This window comes from Pteropus vampyrus, unplaced genomic scaffold (assembly GCF_000151845.1).
Source record: "Pteropus vampyrus isolate Shadow unplaced genomic scaffold, Pvam_2.0 Scaffold322, whole genome shotgun sequence".
Classification (NCBI taxonomy): Eukaryota; Metazoa; Chordata; class Mammalia; order Chiroptera; family Pteropodidae; genus Pteropus; species Pteropus vampyrus.
Window position 1 is genome coordinate 529,038 of NW_011889103.1, and position 22,290 is coordinate 551,327.

Here is a 22,290-nt window from a genome sequence, read left to right on the forward strand (position 1 = left end):
AAATGAAAAAAATTCTAGAAATGGAGAACAGATAGTGGTTGCCAGAGGTTGAGAACTGTGGCTATAAAAAGGCAACAGGAGGGCAAGACGCCTGTGAGGGAAGTAATCAGTGTGCTGACTGTGCCAAAGTCAATATCCGGGTTGTGACGTACTAGAGTTTTACGAAAGGATACCATTAGGGGAAACTGAGTAATGGGTACACAGGATCTGTATTATCTCTTACAACTGCAGGAAAATATACAGTTATCTCAGAATGAAGAGTTTAATTTCTTAAAAAAGCTTTCATCCAAGTTGGAGTACAGGGTTACCTTAAGTCTACACGGAGACTAAACTAGTATCTACTCTTCCAACATCTGCCACATTTCAGCAATAAATATGTCCCTCTCCAGTGACGGCAGATTACCTATACCTCATCCAATTAACATTCTACCATCTGATACTGTACTCTAAATAATCTAGATATTAGCTCCTGCATTAAAATACACATAGGAGGATTTGTCTTACCAGGTAGCAAGTCTCGGCAATAATGAGTTAGATGGTCAAAGTGACACAGGATAGACAAACTGGCCAATAGAATAAAGAGAGTGCCCAGAAACAGCCTCGAGCAGGTAGAAAATAGATGACAGGGGTAGCACTTGCTGTATCCACTAAAATGAATTCATGACCCATGACCACAACTCCAGTGTGAAAAACACATTTAGAGAAACTCTTATACATGTTCAATAGTAGCACAGTTCAACAGTGACAATGTGCCTTGTAATGTATTTATAATGGCAGGGTGTGGGAGAAGCTATAGCAATCCAAATGCCAGAAAAACTGATAAACTGTGGGATACTCACACAATGGTATGCATAACATGGATGAATCTTAGAAACCCGCTGCTGGGTGGAAAGCAGGCCCAGAAAATTATGGATAGCCTGATAATAAGACTTTCAAAAAGCTCAAAAACAAACAGAAGTGGACAATACATTGCTTAGGGATGCATACTTCAGTGATAAAACGATACATGTTCTTAAACAGAAGGAAGCACAGAAGATTCAAGAAGTTACCTGGGTTTTAGGAGGGACAAGGGAGGAGGCTCAAGGTAGGACAATGGAACAGGGGAGAAGTCACAGCACAGGTACATGCAACAGTACTAATGAAGTTCTAACTCTTAGACAAGTGGTGGGTAAGTGTTCATTTGATTACCATGTTTTATAATTCACAGATGTGAACTGTGTTTGTATATATCAATTCACATACAAAAAAGATAAAGAAAATTCAATAACAAGTAATCTTTTAAAAACTCTTAAGACCCTTAGCTACGTTCTCCTGCTTGTGATTTATAAAATTTGACAAGCTGAACTTATCCCATGATTACATGATGGTTTGAAAAAGGACTGGACTTGGTCAAGATACAAGTGTTCTACTCTCCACTGGGCCTCAGTTCCCTCACTTGTACCAGGAATGAGCTGGAGTAAACCTCTGGTTCTCAAGGTTGTCAAAACACAGTTTCAAAATTGTCAAGTAATAATAGTTATACAAGTTAAGTTTGTGAAAGATGCACTTTCCTCATTAAAAAACATTCTAGGTTCACTCTGTCATCCCACCACTCATAACTCACCTGGGTCTGAATGTGTTTTCTGAGCACAAAGACGGGGTCAGAGTCCTTCCTATTTAGTGTGAGAAATGTCTATGCAAGTACCTACCCCTCACATGAATACCATGTGTAGGTCAGAAGAAAAAGGTATAAAAGTCACTGAAGTAAAGTAACTGCCTCTAAGAAGATTCTTGGTCTAAATTTCTGATTTTTAGGCCCAAATTATGAAGATAGTATATATGGGGAGGTGCTCTGAATGTCTGATTTAAAAGAAACATTTCCAATGTTTCAGCACTGGAAATGCTGGAAATCAGCACTGACAACTGAACATACGTTGGCCTATTCTGATCTCAGATCATTAACAACAAAGGACGCTTTACACAAAGAGGCGGCTTAGTCAGTGAACAAAATGACTGCTAACTGATTTCCTAACCCTCTAACAGCACAACCTGGAACGGGGGTGGAAAATAACAGAGAGGCTGGTGAAATGACACACTGCTACAGTCATAGGAAAGGCAGGGAACGGAGAACGGAGCAGGCCTTGGCATAGCACCTACTATGTTTCAAACTCTGCCGGGAGCTTTACACACATGTCACAACAGCCTCCTGAGGGAGGCACTATTACAACTCTTGTTTTACCAACTGGGACACCACAGGCTAAGTGGGCTGAAATAACTTGTAAGGCACCATGAGATGCCACTTTAGGTTTCAGGACACAAACACAAATAATAGGAAATCTTTGCTTTTGTTACACAGCCAGATACCACAGGTAACTTGTAAGCTTTCGTAAAACACACTTAGGGATGACAACTGGAATTTGCAAATATGGCACCTGAGTCTTTCACAGGCCTACCTGGAAGTTAGTTGTCATTATGCTCCACCACAAGAGCAGTTACAGCAGGAACTAGAAGCTATGGTATTAGGATGAGTTGGGAGAGAAGTGTGGAAAAATCAGGTCAATTTATAGACCCCAGGACAAAGAGGATAAAGCCAAAAGCTCTTCAATTCTCCTCACTTGCCAGATCCCATCCTGTGTGGCCACTTTCTAAGCTCCATCTCACCCTTAGTGCCTTGAGGCAGGGAGGCAACTGCAAAACATCAGTACCCAGGAAACCTCTGCTCAGACCCATCTTCCTCTCTAGTAAACTGGGTACCCTACACCAAGGACTTGATCTCTCTGCTTCCGAGTTTCCCCTTCCACTAAAACAGGTAATCCTATTTCCCCTACCTCACAGAATGGTTAAGATCCAAGTGAGCTAACGGTTCACTAAAGGCTCAAGGCTAGAAGACTCAAGAAGAGACCTCTATCAGGACAAGAACACATGGCACACAATGCATTTCCTGAATGAATAAAAGACTGAACTTCGGCATACTTATTTATAAAAAGCAGAAATGGTAACCACCTGCCTACCCCACCTGGTTCCTTTGACATTTAGATGTGATGATGAGTGGGACAAGCTACACCAATGGAGAATATCGCTATTTCACAACAAAAATACCACTGCTAGAGAGGACATTATAAGGAATTTTACACCCAGCAAGGTTGAGTAACATGGGTTAACAACTTCACATCACTAAGCGATTTCATATCCAGTGTGGCACTTGGTCCACGACCTTGAAAAGTTCAAATCCCCTCTCTTATAAGTGACTTTAAACACATCGTCTCATTTGTTCTGAGCCTGTTTCCTCTTAGGTAAAATGAGAATGTGCTCAATCTGTTTGCCCCTCAACCCACTCCACCCTCTCCTCCCTGTCCTGTGCCCTGTTGTGTGGACCACATAGGTGAGATCACTGGCTCTCTTGCTTCCAGCAGAGCTGCCCAGCAGAAGGCAGCAGCAGATGTTTGGAGAAATAGAGGCAAGTCAGGGTATTTCTTCCCCTACCCCAATCCCTGATGGGAAACTGGCTGCAACCCCTGTCCAATGATCTCAGCTTCTCTAGATGCCCTCTCTACACAACTATTCAGGAAAACAGGCCACTCCCCTCACCTCTACCAAATGGTAGACACAGCTCCTGCTGTTAAGGACCCTGGGGTCCTAAACCTTCACCCCTGATTTCCCTGCCTACATCTTTATAAACACGGTAGTCTCTTTATTAACCTTTTCTCAAATTATCCTAAAATGAACGTGCCTCTATTTCCCGCTGGTACCCTGGATTACACAGGAATTACACCTGGCTATAACTGCTGTTATACAACAATTACATGACGCAGGAATTGTTGCTCCTAATTTAGGGTTAGAAGAAGCCGAGGCTCAGAGAAATTAAGAAATCCGCCCAAGCACACACAGGTGTGGAACATCTACAAGTGGGGCCTTAGCCTCCATACATTGAAATCTCTACCTATTTCTACTATCATCCTTACGGTCAATAATTTCCTACCACACCATACTTCACCAACATCATCATTTCTACAGTGAAATAACTCTTACAAAGAGAATCTAATTTTTACTGCTGGACATAGTTTAACGGTGTGGGCAGGAGTGGGAGTTATGGAGTCGGCTCGAAATTCAATGCCACTTACAAAAAGTATAATCCTGAACAAGGGAATTCACTCCACGAGGAGCCTCAGTTTCCTCCAGTAAAAAAGGGAATGCACTACTTCCTCCCTGGGTCGCTGCGAGGGTTCAATGGGATAACGCTTGCAAAGCACCAGGCAAGCAGTAAGCGCCCAAATGACAGGAGCTACGGTGATTAACAGCGGTTTTGCGGCCCTGGCGGCTTTATTGCAGCTCTGGACCCGAGAGGCGGGCCGGAGCCTGGGAACCTGAGAGGAGTCCACTCCCTACCCCCGAACTCACCTGCTCCTCCAGCCGCTCGATCTCCAGCTGGTTCTTCTCCTCCTCTTCGTCGTATTCCCACTCGTACTCGCCGGGGGAGCTCTCCGCTGAGGAAGCCATGGCGTACTCATCTCCATCACTCTCACTCACGCCTTCCTCCTGCTGGTCCCATCCTGGCCCCGTGGTCTTGTACGTTGCAGTGGCCACAGTCCGCGATGACGCCTTCTTCCTCGTCCTAGCTGTCTTAACCTCATCCTCCTCGCCCTCAGCCTTGGGCGCCGCCTTGGGCTCAGTCTCTGGTTCTGAAACCGATGTTGCGGCCGCCGTCGCCATCTTGCGATTCCACTGACTCCCGGGTTTTCACTCGGCCGCCGAAGACCCGCTGAAGTACAAGCTGCCCGCGGCGCGCGCCTAATCAAAACCTCACACTCTTACCAACTAAAAGGAAAACGTGAACCTCGGAAGACGGGAAAAGCTCTAAAGATACGCAACTCATGTTATTTTGTATACTTGTACAAGTTCTTATGAGGAAAAAAACCCACTAACACGGCATGTGTTCCGGCTCAACCTCGGACAGAAGTTGGGTCTTTGGACAGGAAAGAGAAGCCATTAGAGGAAGTCGTAGCGTGAACGTGATGACTGTTGTTAAGGGTTTGCCGCCATCTTGAGAAGGTCAAAATGATTATGGGAATAAACGCTTTCCTTACCTCCTAGTTTAACCTAGCGCGTGGTTCAAGTCTCCCCAGCAACTGAACCTCAAACGCAGTGAAAACTCCAAGTTCTCGGAGATTGATTGCACAATTCATGAGTAAAACCCATTTCCCAAAGAGATTCCTCCCCTTTATGTAATGTCTGGTGCTTAGCAGGCGTTAAATACACGTATGAGTTTTCTCTTTATATAAGATTATATTCTGCAAACCAATATTAATAAATTACATTACTAAGCATTTAAATAGAAACTTAATGGCCTTGTAGTGCCATATAAATTGTAACAGTTTCTATGTAAAAATACTGGCAAAAACGCATTTTTTTAAAAATCAGAACACGGTGTTCGTTTCCTTAATTAAGATTCCCATTTTTGAGGTAGGAAACAGAGTATTTATTGCCTTTCTCCTTCATTAGAAAGCTTAATGAGGCAGGAGGTATGTGTTTTTCTTTAGTTGGATCCCAAAGCCTAATGTATAAACGCCTTGATAAATGGTAGGTACTCAACACATATTTGTTCATAAATGAAAGAACTGTCTTTGAATTACGTAGTACAAATGAGAAGATCGAGGCTTACAAAGCTAGTGTCATTTGCCTAGGGTCACACAACCAGGAAGGAGCAGAAGCGGAATTCTAACTCAGGAATGTACGAATTCGAATCCCAAAGGAATCTAACAACTCTGAGGAACCCTGCACAAATTACTAAACCGCTCCGAACCTCAACGTCCTTAGCTGCAAATTAGGGTTAAGAGATGTGAACCGGTAGATCCTCAGCGCCGCAATCTGGCAGTGGACTTCGTGAATGCAAACTTGGGTTCTGCACTCCAGCCTGCGGTCCTCTTAGATTCAACACCCAGCACCGAGAACGTGCCCTCCAGCAACCTCAGACCTACCCGCTCAGCGTCCCGCGCCCGTCGCCCCGCCCGCCCAAAGGGGGCGTGATCAAGGCGGGGCCAAGGCACCAACACGTGCACAGAGCGGAAGGGCGCAGGCGCAATGTCCTGGTGATGTAAGGGCGCGCGCTCCTAGCTAGAAGCCGACTCGCGGGCGCGCCCCGCGCCTCGGTTTCGCGTTTGGCCTGCGCAGGCGCAAACCCGCAAGATGGCGGCGGCGGGAGCTGGCCATCTAAGGCGGGCGGCTTCAGCTTTGTTGCTCCGGAGCCCGCGCCCGCCCGCTCGGGAGCTGTCAGCTCCGGCCCGGCTCTATCACAAGAAAGTAAGGTCCGGTGAGGGGGCGCGCGAGGTCCGCACTGATCAGGGGGCGGGAATGCGAGGACCTAGCCTCGGAAAGAGTGGCCACGGGATTCTGCGCGGCCTGCAGAGCCCCCACTATGGCCAGGGGTAGGGACAGCGCCCAACCCTGGATGGAGGGGCTGCCCCCTCTCATGACTTTGTCTCAACTAACTTTCCCTATGCGCAGTGACACAAACCGCGCATGAAATAAAAATGACTGCCCGGGGGCCCAGCTACTGGCTGTGATGCCTGGTATCCCAGCCTTTAAACATCCCAACAGCCCAGGAAGGAGGGTCCTGTTATGACCTGCCAGCTTGACTCCTAGAACGAACACACACACACACACACACACCGGGGTGAACTCCGGCTTCAGCCAAGCCACTGCCCTGGCCAAGTGACCTTGGGCAAGTCACTACCCTTCGCGGAACCGTTTCCCCATTTGTAAAATAGGTATATCAGCAGCTCCCTACATGAGATAATGCTTAGGAGTCCTCGACGTGATGTCTCGCACATGGAGGCCATCTATGGTGCCGCTGTTGTTATTCTTGTAGGAGCTCATAGCCTCCGAGTGGAGTCAGACACGTAACCGGCAGTCATAATGTTTTTATTTTCGTTTTGTTTTGGGACTGAGGGCGGATGTAGGGATTGGTATGTAGTTTGCAGCCCTTGCCTTTCGGGGAGGTAGAATCCCTTAGATGTGAGACTCTCGCACTTGGGAAACAACTAAAAATTGCGGTAAATCAACATGGGGCAAAAAGTCCAGATTGGATATTATCTTGTAGGTCCTTGGGCTTGGAGTCAACATCTATCATCGGATCGGTGGGGGGAGCAGGACTGGCAGATCGGTATACTTAAGGCTAACTGGTAAACAAACCTCAAAGCCTTCTCTGTGCCAGTTTGAATAGGTATTTTTTCTCTTCTAGCTTCAACACGTTGCCAAGGACTTTGCTCCTCCTCCCCCCAGGGGTGTGTTTTGTTGACAGTACATGCTGAATGAATTCGAGCTGGCAGCCTCTGAGCCACCAGGGTGCGCTGCTGCACCAGGGCGATTTCAGGACGCTGAAACGGATGAAACTGATATTTATCATGTACAGAACCAGACACATTCCATGGCATTATTCCTCAGTAATAGTCTCCTTGAGGCTTCAGAGAAAACCTTCAACTTATGGACCATAATTATTTTTAATATTTTAATAGTAATCATTATTCTTTGAGAATGGATTTTATTTGGAAATAAAAATGTATGAGCCCAAACCTGGCGGCTTAGGTGGGTAAAGGTCAAGTAATTACATGTGGTTAAAAACCCTATGGAACTAAGACATGATTTTGCCAATTTGAGATCCAGTATCTCAAATCTCTGAAGATAATGGAAAGGAGATACAAAAAGACTTTGGATCACAAATGGTTCTCCTTGACATGAGTGTAAGCCTTCCCACCCAGGTGAAGTTCAGGTTGCTGACATCAAGGAGCTTACCATCAAGTCAGTGCCAAAAAAAGAGTGATAATGATTTCTCTTAACTCTCTCATTTCAGGTTGTTGATCATTATGAAAATCCTAGAAACGTGGGATCTCTTGACAAGACATCTAAAAATGTTGGAACTGGATTAGTGGGGGCTCCAGCATGTGGTGATGTAATGAAATTACAGGTACAGATGGTTTTCACCTTTGATAGTAATAATTGGTATCCCAATGCTTATACAATGCTTCATAGTTTACAAATCATTTGCACATACACCATTTCATTCAATCTCCATTTTGATTCCTATGAGATAGGATGAGTCAGTGTTACAAATGATTAGAAATGAATCCTAATTCTCCTACTAGTGTACTAGTCGGACCCTTTCTGATATAGTAAACTGATCTCACTTTTCTACTCACTGAATCAGCTTGATTTCCAACTTCAGCTAAGTAAAAGTTTTTGTGAATTTTACTGACAACCGTTCAGCTAGCAATCCCCAATGAAATAAGAAATGCAATAAAACAAACCTCCCCCAAATTGGAGACAGCAGGAAGGTAGTGACTGGCATTCTGGGTAAACTGTAGCTTTATCCACAATCTGCTTCATCATGGTGGGTGGGCAGCTTGCCAGAGTCCTTATGTGTATCTTAGAAAATAGAAACAAGGCAGGATGGAACCACTAAACTAATATAATTTGGTACCCAAGAAAAAAGCATTAACTAGAGACTGTTAGTGCAGTCTCTCCCAGTATTTTAAGAGGCATATTGACCCAGCAGCCATGAGAACTTTATAGCCAAAAAATAGGTTAGGGTTGCAAAAAAAACAAAACAAAACAAAAAACTGGGGAGGGGGCATGTTTTTCAGCTGATCTTTACCAGGTAGGCCTATATAATTCTGTATAGTTGTTCCTACGTTTAACTTTTTGTCACTGAACTCTTTGAAACAGAGCAAACTCAGTAATTAATGCCGAAACTTAATGTGGAAAACAAGACCAAAGCTCCTGGGGAGAGCCCCAGTGAACTTCCATGAGTGCCAGGTTCTACAGGGTGATCTAACTCCTCTTTTCTAGATTCAAGTGGATGAAAAGGGGAAGATCGTGGATGCCAGGTTTAAAACATTTGGCTGTGGTTCTGCAATTGCCTCCAGCTCCCTAGCCACCGAATGGGTGAAAGGGAAGACGGTAAGGTTGCTCACAAATCTGAAAGAATTAAATCACATTCTCCACAAATCTGACTCTCAAATAAGGGAAAGGCAGGGGCGGGGGACTGATTTTTTCCTAAATGTTATTCTAAGAATTTCTTTTTAACATCTCTTACCCAGATTTTAATTAAATTCTTTTCCACATTGGAATTGTGGGTAATTTTGTTGTGTTTTTTTTTTTAATTGGGAGTGGTTGTTGTTGATCATTTTTGTTTGGGGGTTTGGGTAGTGTTCTGTTTTTCATTAAATAGGAAAAAAAAAAAAGTCCTCTCCTCTCCATCTAACAAAATAGCGCTGAAAAGAAATCTTTGGCTTTCTCCAAGGTTGCTCACGTTGTTATAATTTCTTAGGTGTCTCAGCCATGTCAGACGGTATTGTGTAGTGGCTTTTCTTGTTTATTTCCTCCCATTGTATTTCAGGAAGGACTGCAGGTAGCTTACAAGGATTCATGAAATAACAAACTGGCCTGTGCTAAAAGAGGGATTGAAGAATCAAAAATAGTGAGGATAAGGACAAAGTGAACAAATATTATCAAAATAATCCAGGTGGCTAGTTGCAGACCCTCTGAGAGGTGATAAGAAAGGCTGGAACATCTTTTCCATCCTTTTCTCTGCCAAAGCCTCTTTTTCCCAGTAGCTACAAAAGTAGAAGATCCCAAAACCAATGAAGAGCTGGACTTTCTAAAATCTAGTCATCATTATAACCTCTCAGAAAAGTCACACTGCAGGGTGTTTATCTTTGTGGCCCCAAGGGACCAAGTTCAGGGAGCTGAGTCATGGAGAAGTATGCTTGGGGAGCTGGGCGGCTCTAGCAAAGCGGTATGCCAGGCCACATGTCACCTGCTTCCTGTGGCTTGGGGTCTTCTGGCTTAGCAAACTCCTCTGGCCCAAGGAAGCACAGCCCTGACCTGTTCTGACAAGAAGTGGTTCTAACTGATTTGTCAAGAACTGTCCACAGGAAAAGGGAAGATGAGACAAGGTACCTGTGCTTCCTTTCCAATTCTCAACCCTTAGAAGATTATGAATTGTGATCAGAAAATGGAGGAAGAAAGCCTTTCTTTGACCTTGAGATCCTCCCATCTGAGTGTCCAGGAACAAAACTTAAATCATAATTCAGTGGAGTTAGAGGAATTGGGAAATTGGGGGATAGGTGAGGCAACCTGGCTTTCCTTAAGGCAGTGGGATTCTGTTCCATGTGGGTAAGGAACTGGCTGCCTCATGTTTTACCCTCAGGCTCTCAGCCAAACCCCAAGCATCATTTTCAGTCTGTGTAGAGGAAATATTCTCCTTTCAGCAGAGGATGAGCCTAAATAGCTCTCATCTCAAGACCTGTCTGGGCCACTGCCAGAGTGCCATGGGCCTATCTAACATGTCCCCAACCTCCCTAATGCCATCCGGCACTTCTCGTCGAGGAGTCTTATTCTAAACATTTCGTATAAGCATTGGAGCAGCTGACATTTACAAAATCAGCATTGGAAATCACCGCCTTTTTAAAAGAGACTCATGTTGCCGACTTCCAGCAGATCCCTGAGAGATTTCTCGCAGGTCCTCCCGGCCTGTGGAAGCATCTTTGCTGGTCTTTGCCGGCCTTGCTTACACCTGCCAAGCACTGCAGTTGTGTATACTTCACACCTGAGAATCTCAACTACAGCCTTGATACACAGTGGGAGGTCCTGAGAAGGTCCTCAGCTCTTTGTTTGGGGTTATTAACAGAAATCATTTCCCACCCCCCTATCCTGAGGGCCTCTTTGACTTTCCCTTTTTTATTATCTGTCCCTCAAGGTAGAGCTTCACTAACACTGCTTCTCTTTCCCGTATGCATCTCAGGTGGAGGAAGCCTTGACCATCAAAAACACAGATATTGCCAAGGAACTCTGCCTTCCTCCTGTGAAACTGCACTGCTCCAGTAAGTCTCTGCTCTCCAGGATGCCAAAAAGCCTGGTTAATGGGAAGGGATTTTGTAATGGAATCAACTTGCCCTTGTGTTCATGGGGTCCATCTTTATAACTTTCAGAGGGCTCGAGCCCCAGGGTCTCATAGCTGTCTCCAGGAGAGTCGTACAGGAGGCAGCGTGCATCAGGCATCATGCTGAGCACTTCAAGCATCATTTCTAAACCTCAGAAGTCTCTGGGCCACAGGAGGTGTCATTACCTCTCCTTTAAAACAAGGAAACGGAGGTTCAGGTTAAAGCACCCCAGTCACATGGCTCCTAAGTAGGAGAGCCAGGATCTAAGCCCCAATCTTTGATTCCAGAATCAGTGCTGTTCCCACCCCATTGTAGTAAAGTTAGGACCAGCAGAGGAGAAGAAATCAGCTTTCACCATAATCCTGTTCGTGGCATATTTCATCACTTCTGTCCACATGCTGTTGCTGTTAGGGTCTGCATCTGTGTATATGGGATGACTGAGCCCAATTGTGCAGTATTCCCCTCTACTCTGTCATAAGAAAAAGCCTAGAAGCTTAAAGACTGATCCTTGGCCTTCCAGTTCAGTCTCTGTCTTAAATCTAAAGCTATTTTCATTTTTTCTTAACCTTGGGAAAGGAGGGAATGAGAAACAACAGCCTTGACATATTGATGGAGTTTTTCTGACCAAATTAGTTAAAAACCAGCAGAGAGCCAGGCCGCTTGCTAGGGTAAGACTCACCCGAGAAGGACTGAGTACTGGGGACAGGGACACGCTGATGCATCCTTCAAGAAGTCTGCTAAAACCCGCGTTCTTTCTAGTTGAGCTAGAATTTCAAGTACCCATGAATAAAGGCCATAGCTTGTAAACATTTCACATGGCTTCAGAAAAACCCCAGCCTTTTCATTGGGCTTTCTTGGGTACTGATACCTTGAGCTAAAGCTCTCTGATGTTTGCTTGCTTTCTGCTGTCATTCCAGCTCTCAATTTTTATTTTCCCCCATAGCCTCATTTCTAATATCGACTCCAAAATAAATTTTTAAACTTGAAATCATTAGAGGATCATGTGGCAGACGCCATCCCATCAATTAATAACATGGCCAACATTACACCAACTAGCTTATCCAGCATCCGCTACATTTACTCCAGACTTTCGTGTGAGCAGATAAGAACTAACCAATGTTGTCCCCACTGTGTGTCAGACACATTATGTAAGTCCTCACATAATCCCAGCAAGAAAAGCACGATTGTCCATTTTTACAGGAGAGAAAGTGGATCCCAAGAGTATAAGGAGCTAGAATCCCAGGTATTAACCTCACTCTGTCTCCAAAGCCATCATAGGAGGAATCCAGCTCTGGAAACAGCTGGCTGGCTTCCGGGCTTGCTGCTCACCCCGGCACCCTGGCTAGGTGACTGTGATGCCGTGCCCAGCACCACTGCCCTCCGGCTCTTAAAGACTCCATTTCTCAATGTCTAGAAACTTAGGCTCTCTTTCCTTCCCTTACTTCCAGTGCTGGCTGAAGATGCGATCAAGGCTGCCCTGGCTGATTACAAACTGAAACAAGAACCCAAGAAAGGAGAGGCAGAGAAGAAGTGAGCCCTAGGCAAAGCTTCCAGCAGGACACATCGGCTGCTTGCCCACCCACCATGCCATCACCTTAGATTTCAGAAGCCCCTTGCGCTGCAGTGAGCTATGCATTACGCACATTTGCTGTTCACGTTGTGGCTCTAATGCAAGCAAAATACACAGCTTAATTGTTCTGAATCCTGTGGTTTCTTCAGCCCACTTTTATCGCCTTAACACAGTTTCTGTATACTTTAAATTGTGTATATGGTCTCAAAAAAAATCTGTAATGAAGTCTCAAGTTTTGATAGTGCGTGAAGTGCACGAAGATCTATTTTACCTGGATTCATTTTGAGGAAGATGGCCAATAGAATGTCTTATGATTCTTTGATAGAACTAAGTATTGTACATAAGGCATCTGCATATATACAGTAAATAAAAGAATGTAAGACAATATTTTTCTCTCTTAAGCCTTGTCTCTTGACTTCCTCACTCACCCCAGAGAGCTGCCAAAGCCCCTTGGTGTTCCCAGATGCTGGACCATGATGACACATGCACCTTTCTGAGCAAATGGGAGTAAAGACTATGCATGGAGACTTTTACAACGCCACATGTGTATCATGTTTTATGAAACGGGAGAAGGTGAAAAGAGGTAGCCATCACTTTTGGTTGCTCTTTGCAAAATAACAGATGGACCACTCAAAGAACAGAAAATTCCTTTTGTAATTTCACTGACTTATGAAATCTAAAATCTGGCAAACTCTGGCTTAGACAATACCCTAAAGTGGTGGACCAAATAGGTAAAGAACACCTGGGATATTGAACAAGTTTAAAATACAGAATTCAGCTTTAGGTCTGGGCAGGTGATTCCAGTTTGTGTGGTGGCAGATAAGCCATAGGGAAGAAACTTCTTTGTTCCATTCTTTGTCCTGCACAGGTGTGACATTTACATGGTTCATTCTGAACTGTCTTTATGTGTACAGTGAGCTAAAGTTGGAAACATCCATCCCTAGCTCATATGAATAACATGTTCTAATCACTGTCCCTCTGTGCCCTTATCCCCCTCCCCCAGGGTTGAAGGGGAGGGTATACCCACAGCCATACACCAACTAAAATCCTACTAAGGAGGCTCAATTTTCTAGTGAAAACATAATATAAAAATACCAGCTAAGTCTCGATTCTCTTTCAACTCTCGCAGAGTAAGTTTGTCTTTTCTGATGGTGGTTTTTTGGTTGTTGTTATTCAGACATAGGCTGGCTCCTTCTTCTCTTAAATATACCTCCTCTGTTAAAATATATTTAAAAATCCTCTGGGTTCTTGGGAGGGGCACAGAACTTCAAAGGCCATCCCCTCCACAGCCTGTGGCTACGACAGAGCGGGACCTTTATAATCTCAAATTAGAGCCACCAGGTGGAACCATGTCAGATTTTTCTTTGTGGCATGTTCTACTATTTAATTCACAGTCTCTCTAGGCCACATTGGTCTCTTTCCCTTCTTTATTATATGTGGTAACACTGCAATTCCCTACCACTTTTCTTTGTAATTTTTTTAAAATGAGACATTTTTGTCCTGGATAACATCCTCTGGGAGTTGAAGCTGAATTCTACACATCAGAAGCTTCTCATAAACAGCCAAAACAATATTACCAGGATAGCCCAAATCTCAAAATATATGGTTGTGTAGCTAAAAGAAATGAGTGGTTTTTTTGTTGTTTTTTTTTTAAATTTACATTAAACACTCCTTTTCCCAGACAAATCTAGTTTTAACCACATGAGGGCATCAGATACCCTTCAATGAGCTCAAGTCTAGGGCTTATTCTGTCTCCAAGTGGGTCTTAGCATCTCCAAGTAAAATCTGCCATGGAGATGTTGACGTAAATTACGATAGTCCATCAAGCACCTGTGCCCTGTGCCAGGTTCTTATATCTGTAAACCTGTTAAGTCTCATAACAACCCACTGAAGTTTGTTTCAAACAAGAAAACTGGCTCCATGGGTCAACTGACTCAAGCCACCTCTCTTGGGCTGTATGACTCTAAAGCTCAAGAATCTTCTCCCACCTTGTTTCCTTCCAGCAGAACATACCAAGGATTCTAAGTTCACATCAGCCACTCATCTGTGCCCTGAGCATCACATGAATAAAATGAACCAACCCGGGATGAGCCCTAATTCACTCATTTGGCCAATCCATCACCAAGCACTCGCCCTGGCTGTGCATCATAGTCACCAGGGAGCCCAATTTCATCCCTACATCCAGTTAAATCCTATGCCCTGGGGGTGAGGCCTAGGCACTGGTGTTTTTTAAAAGCTCTCCAGGAGTCTCCAATGTGCACCCATGAGTGGGAACCACTATGAAGTACTGTGCACTTTGCAAAGCAGTTGGCTAAAATTGTTTCAGTAGATGCTCACTGTCTTCTGAGGTGTCGTTTCACATATCTAAAGAGCTCTTGAATCCCTTCTTCTCTGCCCACCTTGGGTTTGCCTTAGTCTAGGCCTTCATCATCCCTCACCTGGCCTCTCCATCAGTCTTCCTGCCTCCAGTCTCACTGTCGCGATCCATCTCCCACATGGCTACCAGAAGGATATTTCTAAGCAAAACTCTGACCTTGTCACTCCTCTGCTTAAAACTCATCCATGACTTGCCATTGTCTTTCAGACAAATTCTAAACCTCTTACCACATTGGTCACTTTGTTCCAGCTGCACTGAACCTTTACTGCAGGCCTCTGCTCATCTGTTCCTACTGCCAGGAAGGCCCTTGCCAGGCATCTTCCCTTAACTTCCACTCAGCCTGGGAGCCTCATCTCAGGTACCACCTCCTCTGGGAAGCCTCCCCTGATTTCCCCGGGCTAAGCTACGTGCCCCTCTATGCTCCCATAGTCTCCAATACTTCTCTAATCACATATGTATCATAGATGGCATTGTAATTTGCTGTTTTCTTATCTTTCTATATTATCACCCAGAGACTGAGTCTTCTTTTAGTATAGATTATTTTTTCAATTTTAAATAGGTAACACACTATTTAAAAAAATTCGAACAGCTTGAAATGGAATGGCGTGATATATATGTTTCCTTGCCACTCCTACTAATTCTCCAGTCTCCCTCCTCAGAGGCAGTCTCTGATACTTGTTTCTTAGATGTCCTTCCAGAAATTTTCTAGGCATATCCAAGTATATATACATATGTTTAAATAGTCTACCCATTATTTTCTTTTTTACACAAATGGTAGCTAGCACACTTCCCAGACTTCTGCATCTTTTTCTTTTCCTCTTGAGTATATTTCTTCTATCAGTTCCTATAGACCTGTCTCACTCTTATTCTATATATGATGGTCTGAAATTTAGTCTTCTGTTGATGACTGTGTAGGTTCTTTTCATGGCAATGTCTTAACTAGCAAACCCAACATCAGGTACAGTTCTTGACTTACTAGGGGCTCCATGAATGCTTATTAAATGGGTAGATGGGTGAGTGGATGGATAGATGGATGGACAGATGGATAGATGGATTGATGGGTGGGTGAATGGGTGGGTTTGTAGGCAGGTGGATAAATAGATGGTTGGGTAGGTCGATGGATGGGTAGGCGAATGGGAGGGTGTGTGAGTGGATGGGTATGTAGATAGATGGTTGGATAGGCATGTGATTAGATAGGTGGGTTTATGGGTAAATGGATACATAGATGGGGAGTATGTAGAGACATACATGGGTCTATGGGTGGATAGATGGTTGGTGGGTGGGTGGGTGGGTGGATGGATGGATGGATGGATGGATGGATGGACGGATGGATGGATGGATGGATAGATGGATGAATAAACAACAGAAGCTCAGAAAAGCAAGATGCTCTGGCTGAGATATTCTGCCCACCTCCCACCCCCTTCAAAGCACCACACTACAGCTCTGACAATACCTCTAACCTTTCCTAGATGTTGTTCCTGGATTTTGGCCACTTGGGACCACATCAAAATCCAGTTTTAGAACATTGCATTAAGCATTATCTCGTCAAAACTAGCTGTCTCTACCATGGCATCTCCTTAAAAAGCCAAGCAAATGAGAGTGCGCCTCTTTATGATTTAGGCCTCTTGAACTTGAGGCAAAAATGCAGACTCTGTGTCCACTTTCATGAGAGGACAGAATACTTCTTTCTAGGTCCCACTGAGTCTTGATAGAGTTGGAGGGACCCCACAGGTGAGTTCCAGCCCCAACCAGAAGATGGATATGGAGTGCATCCCTCATCAATGGCTCTTTCTGGCCTGTCTGCTTGCTTTCTCCACCCTCCAAGATGACATCAGCCAAACTTCCAAAATGCCACCTTTCCAGAGAAGACTGCCTCTACATAGGGAAGCAGCAGCAGGACCAAGCAGGGTGAGCTTGGAGAGTCGGAGTCAGACAGAGTGGGTTCAAATGCTGGCTACCACTGAGCAACCCTGAACAAGACCCTTCAACCACCCCAAGCCTCAATTTATTCATCTGCAAAACAGAATAATAGTGCCTACCTGGTCAGGTTGACATGATGATTAAATGCGATAATGCATAAAAAGCACAGTGCATATAAAAAGAGTTCATTGTTTTTATGGCAGTTGTCATGATGATGCATACACTTCAGCCTTGACTCTACTAGGCACAGTCTCTGGGTGTTTTATATTAATTACCTCCTCAGAAATCCTAAAATACTATGATTATCCCATTTTACAGATGAAGAAATGAAAAGGTAACCTGTCCAAGATCACACAGACAGGAAGTAGTGGAGGCAGAATTCTTGCCCAAGGCTACTACGCTATTCTCTATACTGCTCCTATCATTATTACTATTAGCATTAGTACTATCATTACCATTACTAGTAGTAACTATTGTTACCATTAGTACTATTGTCACTACTACTAGTAGTAGTACTATTATTACTATTTTTTAAATATTGTAACCTCCGGGCTTTCAACTTTTGGTATCTTTGCCATGGGAACAGCCCTTGCAGCAAAGCCTCCAAAATTATGCAAAGCTGTGTTCTTGCTCTACCCATGGAGGAGACACACTGACATGACTTTTGTCACACATGACTTGACAGGCAAGCTCATTCCACAGTGCATGGCCAACCACAAGACACAGCTATTCCCCAGGCCCAGCCTCAAATACCACCAGCGTCTCCCTACCCAGCTATCTTTGGAAATGTCATATTAAACACTCCCACCCTTGGCTTAGCTTCAGAGAAGCCCAGCTCTCAGAATAACTCCTAAGGCACCCCGGGTGAGGACAACTCTTGCTGCCCCAGAGCTTCTGGTACAAAAGAGGTTCCAGGGGCCTCCCTTCCTGCTCCTGGGGTCTCAGGACAGTGGGTCAAAGGGTTGGGCTGGATTCCCTTCTGCCCAGACATCACATGCAGCGCTGTGTCACTGACCCCTTTTAAGCAGGACCTCAGGACGTTAGGGAACAATCTTGGATGGGGACTTGGGGCCTTGGTTTCTGATCCCAGCTCTGCCATGATCTCTAAATGTGACCTTAAGCAGATATGTAACTTCTCTGAGCCTCATTTCCCTTGCTGAAAAATCAACAGAATACCAGCTCCTAAGCTGCAGAATTGATGTGAGGATTAAATGAATTATCAAATGTAAAGTAAAAAAAAAAAAAAAAAAAGCACAGCACCAGGAATGTGGCATGTGCTCAGCATATGTTAGCTATCATCACCATCATCAACACCACCACGAGCACCATCATCATCATCGCCACCATCCCCATCACCACCACCATCAACACCGTCATCATCACCATCATCATTCTCAATACCGTCATGGCTATTATTGTCATCATCATCATCACCACCATCATCAGCGCCACCATCGTCGCCACCACCAACAATCATTGCTGCCATAGCTATCACCATCACCAACATCAGCAGCAGTTGTCACCATCATGGTCATCATCATCATTATTATCACCATCATCTCTGCTATGGACTAAATTGTGTCCCCCTAAAATTCATATGTTGACACCTTAACCCTCAATGTGACTGTATTTAAAGATAGGGTCTTTAGGAGGTAATTAAAGTTAAATAAAGTCATAATGGTGGGGCTTTAAAAGGAAAGGTCTCTCCAAACACACTCAGAGGAAAGGTCATATGAGGATATATCTAAAAGCCAGGAAGAGAGCCCTCACCAGAAACTGAACCCTATCAGAACCTTGATCTTGGACTTTACAGCCTCTGGAACTATGGGGAAATTAATTTCTCTTGTTTAAGCCACAACGTCTGTGGTATTTTATTATGGCAGCCCTGGCAGACTGACACATCCACCATCACCAACGTTGTCAGCATAGACGTTATCACCATCATTGTCACTATCATCAACATCATCATCATCATCAATATCATCGCCATAATCGTCATTAACCCCATCACGGTCATCATCAGAAATATCACCATCATCATTGTTACAGGTCAAATTCCTCAGGTGATTCCAAAGGTTATTATTCGGGAGTGTTCTTAGGATCGACACCTGTGGAAAAGCAGTTAAGAACACAGAATTGGGCAAAGGGAGGAGACAGGCAGCAGGCATAGCTCCAGCTACAGTCTCTGTTGACCCTCTGGGGAGATCTAAATCTGATCACCTCTCAGAGCTGTCTGGTGTTGGGGCCCCTATCATTTACAATCTCTAAAATTTATCGCACTGTTGGGTTCGAGACTTCTCCTTCTTACTCTTTTTCTCCAAAGGAGATTTGCATTTTACAAGAAGGGGGGCCAAGAGCAATGCTTACCACCAATGAATAAATCATTAATGGTGGAATTCCAGGCATCTGTTGGGCTTACTATCTGGGGCAGAAGAGCTTTGTGGGAGCTTCTCATACTGTCCCACTTGCCCTTCAGCCCCAGAATCTTGCTTGCTTTCTCACAACAGCAGGGCCCCCCTGAGGACCATCTCCCTTCAAGCGGGTACTCATCCATTCCGACCCCAAAGGCCCCAGGATAGTGCAGCCCTGCTTCCCGGCAAGGCTTCTTTGGTGGCCGCGGGATCTGAGTCTCCTCTCGACCTTTCCCACTCTTTTTTCTAGGGAGCTGAACCAAAGGACAGTTTGCTCGTGCAAGCAAATCCTTTTCTGGCCAAGTTAACCTCAAGGGAGAGAGCTTGGGTCAGGGACTCCTGCACTGAGTGGCCCCAGGCAAGCGTGGGCCTCTCTCATTTCTCCTCCTTAGATGGACAGCTTGAGAGGGGCTGTTGCAGGATTAAATGAGATTACATGGACAAAGTGCCTAGGACAACTGGGCGCATCATAGGTGCTTACTAAATAAATACTCATTCATTCACAGGACAGGCTCTTAGCGGGCACCACGAGGCAGGAGAAGGACTCAGGAGGGAGATCATGCCTCTGCTTTATGCAGAGCAAGAGCTTGGCATGGAACCTCTCCCTGGCATCCAAAAACCTGCCTGACCCAGGCTTTGCTCACTTTTTGCTTCACTCAGCCCACTCCAGTCCCATTGGCCTCCCTGCTGTCCCTCAAACTCACCAAGCTCATTCCTACCTCAGGACATTTGCACTTGCTGGCCCCTCCGCCCAGCATCCTCTTCCCCAGGGTTTCATGCAGCTGCTTCCTCTATTCAGATCTCACTTCAAATGTCATCTCCCCATACAGGCCGCCCCCTCCACCCTGACTTAAATAGAAATCCATGCCTACTCACTAGGTCATTACACTGTTGGTTTTCTTCGTAGCACATAATGCTCTGGATTTGTCTTGCTTAGGGCGAGTGTGTCTGAGGATTCACCATTAAATCTCTGATACCTGGAACAGTCACTGCATACAACAAGGGAAGTGCTCGCAAAGGCTTGTTCTGGCCGTGGGCCTGCACCCACAGTGAGGGCCCTGAAAAAACTAGGAGACAAGAGATCCAAACTTTTCTCCCTCTCTGTATTTGTAGTTTATCTGCAAAGTGAGGGTTTGTACCCAACGAATCCATATTCCCTTCCAGCTCAAACAAAAAAATTCCACAAACTTGGACATCTTCGCCTTTTAGCCAATAACCAACTCACGCCAGAACATGATTCATCTCTGCCGATTCTGCCTAGCAACTGGCCCTTCTCCCCACGCCACGAAACAACCCCCCCCCAAGAAAAATTCCTCCCCCACCACACACCCGCCCAGCCTCCCCATGCCCCTCCTCCTCGGGCATCCTGGAGAGGAATGCAAGGCTTCAAGATCCCCCCTGTCTGTCTGCTACCAGCATTTTAAAGCAACCTCAGAATGTCTCAGGCTATGTCTGGAACATGTGGGGGGAGCTGCCCCACCCCCCTTCAGATTAGTACAGGAAACGGCAGCAGAAACCAGGCCGATGGAAAGCGCTGACCCAGCACAAGGAGATCATTTCTATTCTGATGCCTCACCCTCCTCTCGTGTCCAGTTCCTCAGGCCTTGAAAACTGTCTGCATTTTAGGGAGAAAGAAGAGACAAGGGAACGTGAAAGAGTGGGAGGGTCCACACTTGAGACAAAGCCAGCTTGTTTGGATTTCCTAGGAATGTTTTTATCCAGTTCCCCACAGTGAGAAAAGAAGAACCGTCTCATCTTAGGAGATAGGGGGAAGCATTTGATAAACTTCAAAACCTATTTGCAATACAAAATTTTGGTAATCCAAGAATAGAAAGTAATTTCCTTAACTTAAAACAGTGCATTTACCAGAAAAGCGACAGCAAACATTATGGCCACTGGAAAATTTTGGAAGCATTCTCATCGAGATCAGGAATAAGACAAGGATGTCCATTACCACCTCCACCTCCACCACAACCACCAATCATGTTGAATTAGAGGTTCCAGCCATTGCAATAAGACACACACACACACACACACACACACAGAGAGAGAGAGAGAGAGAGAGAGAGAGAGAGAGAGAGAGAGAGAAAGTGAAGAGCATAGACAGGAAGCTATGAAACAGTCACTCATGGATGCTTCAATCGTCTATCTACCTAAAGATCCTTCCTGAATGGGAACTCACAGAGTCAGGTAACCCGGGATGGTGATCTGCCTCAGCCATTACCTTTGGGGGGTCTCAGTTTCTTCATTTGTAGGTCAAGTGATAGGACTATACCACTTGTTTGAAAACTATGCTCCACCGAGCCCAAGGGGCCCAGGCTGTGGGAACCCTGAACTGGCTCCATGCGAGAGACAGCCAAGCCAAGGTAAACTGCAGTCTGGGCTCACCCCTCAAACAGGTGACTTCTGTGTGTGAGACAATCACGTCAGGGCTGCTTCCTGGAGCTCAGAGCTCTTTCCCCTCCCTTAAAGTAGACCACAACCCACAAGGAAGTTGAGCTCTGAGGCCAGAACTCGGACCCGAGCCCTCTCCCCAAACAAGTCACCTTACATCTTTGGCACCACATTCGTCAACAATTCTCTGAGCTGACATAGTTTTTTCCTCAGCTAAATGAAGCTGATTGAACCAACTTCATAGAGATTCTTAACATGAAATCATTTATGTGAAAAGCGAATTGGGAAATATTGACCATATTTATGTTCTGGACCCTTGTCCTGAAGCAAATTCTAAATATCCTCTCACTTGACAGGACCAACATCTTTTTAACTCTCCCACACTTATGGGCATGTAGAGAGTTCCTTTTTCGCTCACTTATTCTAAATGAACATCCTTGCACATCCATCTCAGGGTCGACATACCTATTTCTGTAGGCAGTTTCCAGAAAGAATGTCTGGGGCAAAGGGCAAGGACATTTCCAACTCTGATAGATGCTGCCTTATGACCCTTCAAAAAGGCCATTTCTCTCTCACTCCAGTCTGCTCAAAACCGGACAGTGCGAAGATCAGATCTAGACAAAGACAAAATGTTCTTATCTTATGAGAGGCCGTGAGAAAAATTCGAAAGTCTTTCTAACTGGCTCCCCAATGTCTTACCCG

At 44.9% G+C, this 22,290-nt stretch overlaps 3 protein-coding genes across 5 annotated transcripts in view; 1 reads left to right on the plus strand and 2 right to left on the minus strand.

Annotated features, from left to right (window-relative positions):
- The window catches only part of SART3 (squamous cell carcinoma antigen recognized by T cells 3), a 32,929-nt gene extending 26,992 nt beyond the window's left edge, over positions 1-5,937 (minus strand). The window contains exon 1 of one of the 2 annotated variants that reach the window (XM_011377795.2): positions 4,378-5,937. In XM_011377795.2, the coding sequence (XP_011376097.1) occupies positions 4,378-4,689 (312 nt within the window). In that variant the 5' untranslated portion in view covers positions 4,690-5,937. The remainder of the gene's footprint in view (positions 1-4,377) is intronic. The other variant, XM_011377796.2, reaches the window with a different exon arrangement.
- Positions 5,938-6,092: 155 nt separating this feature from the next.
- On the plus strand, positions 6,093-12,873 carry ISCU (iron-sulfur cluster assembly enzyme). The gene is made up of 5 exons (XM_011377797.2): positions 6,093-6,276; positions 7,826-7,939; positions 8,821-8,931; positions 10,778-10,856; positions 12,365-12,873. Exons 1-5 carry the CDS (start codon positions 6,163-6,165, stop codon positions 12,448-12,450), a joined length of 504 nt encoding a protein of 167 aa, XP_011376099.1. The 5' UTR covers positions 6,093-6,162; the 3' UTR covers positions 12,451-12,873.
- Positions 12,874-18,629: 5,756 nt separating this feature from the next.
- On the minus strand, positions 18,630-20,385 carry LOC111730593 (trigger factor-like). 2 transcript variants are annotated; one of them, XR_002776753.1, is made up of 2 exons: positions 20,071-20,385; positions 18,630-18,891 (listed from the first exon to the last, which is right to left on the minus strand). XR_002776753.1 is itself a non-coding variant. In XM_023521907.1 (2 exons), the coding sequence occupies exons 1-2, from the start codon at positions 19,950-19,952 to the stop codon at positions 18,658-18,660; spliced, it is 288 nt and encodes a 95-aa protein (XP_023377675.1). In that variant the 5' UTR covers positions 19,953-19,958; the 3' UTR covers positions 18,630-18,657. The 2 variants fall into 2 exon arrangements, 1 of the variants encoding a protein (XP_023377675.1); XM_023521907.1 differs by lacking the exon at positions 20,071-20,385 and adding an exon at positions 19,899-19,958.
- Between the last annotated feature and the right edge of the window lie 1,905 nt (positions 20,386-22,290).

Excerpts from the sequence above, each read along its gene's own strand:
- ISCU (XM_011377797.2), top strand. The coding sequence starts at position 6,163 with ATGGCGGCGGCGGGAGCTGGCCATCTAAGGCGGGCGGCTTCAGCTTTG. Across the intron at positions 6,277-7,825 it reads CCCGGCTCTATCACAAGAAA|GTTGTTGATCATTATGAAAA; the intron begins GTAAGGTCCGGT and ends CTCTCATTTCAG. Across the intron at positions 8,932-10,777 it reads AATGGGTGAAAGGGAAGACG|GTGGAGGAAGCCTTGACCAT; the intron begins GTAAGGTTGCTC and ends TATGCATCTCAG.
- LOC111730593 (XM_023521907.1), bottom strand. The coding sequence starts at position 19,952 with ATGCTGGGCGGAGGGGCCAGCAAGTGCAAATGTCCTGAGGTAGGAATG. Across the intron at positions 18,892-19,898 it reads CTGAGGTAGGAATGAGCTTG|GTGTCGATCCTAAGAACACT; the intron begins GTGAGTTTGAGG and ends GCTTTTCCACAG.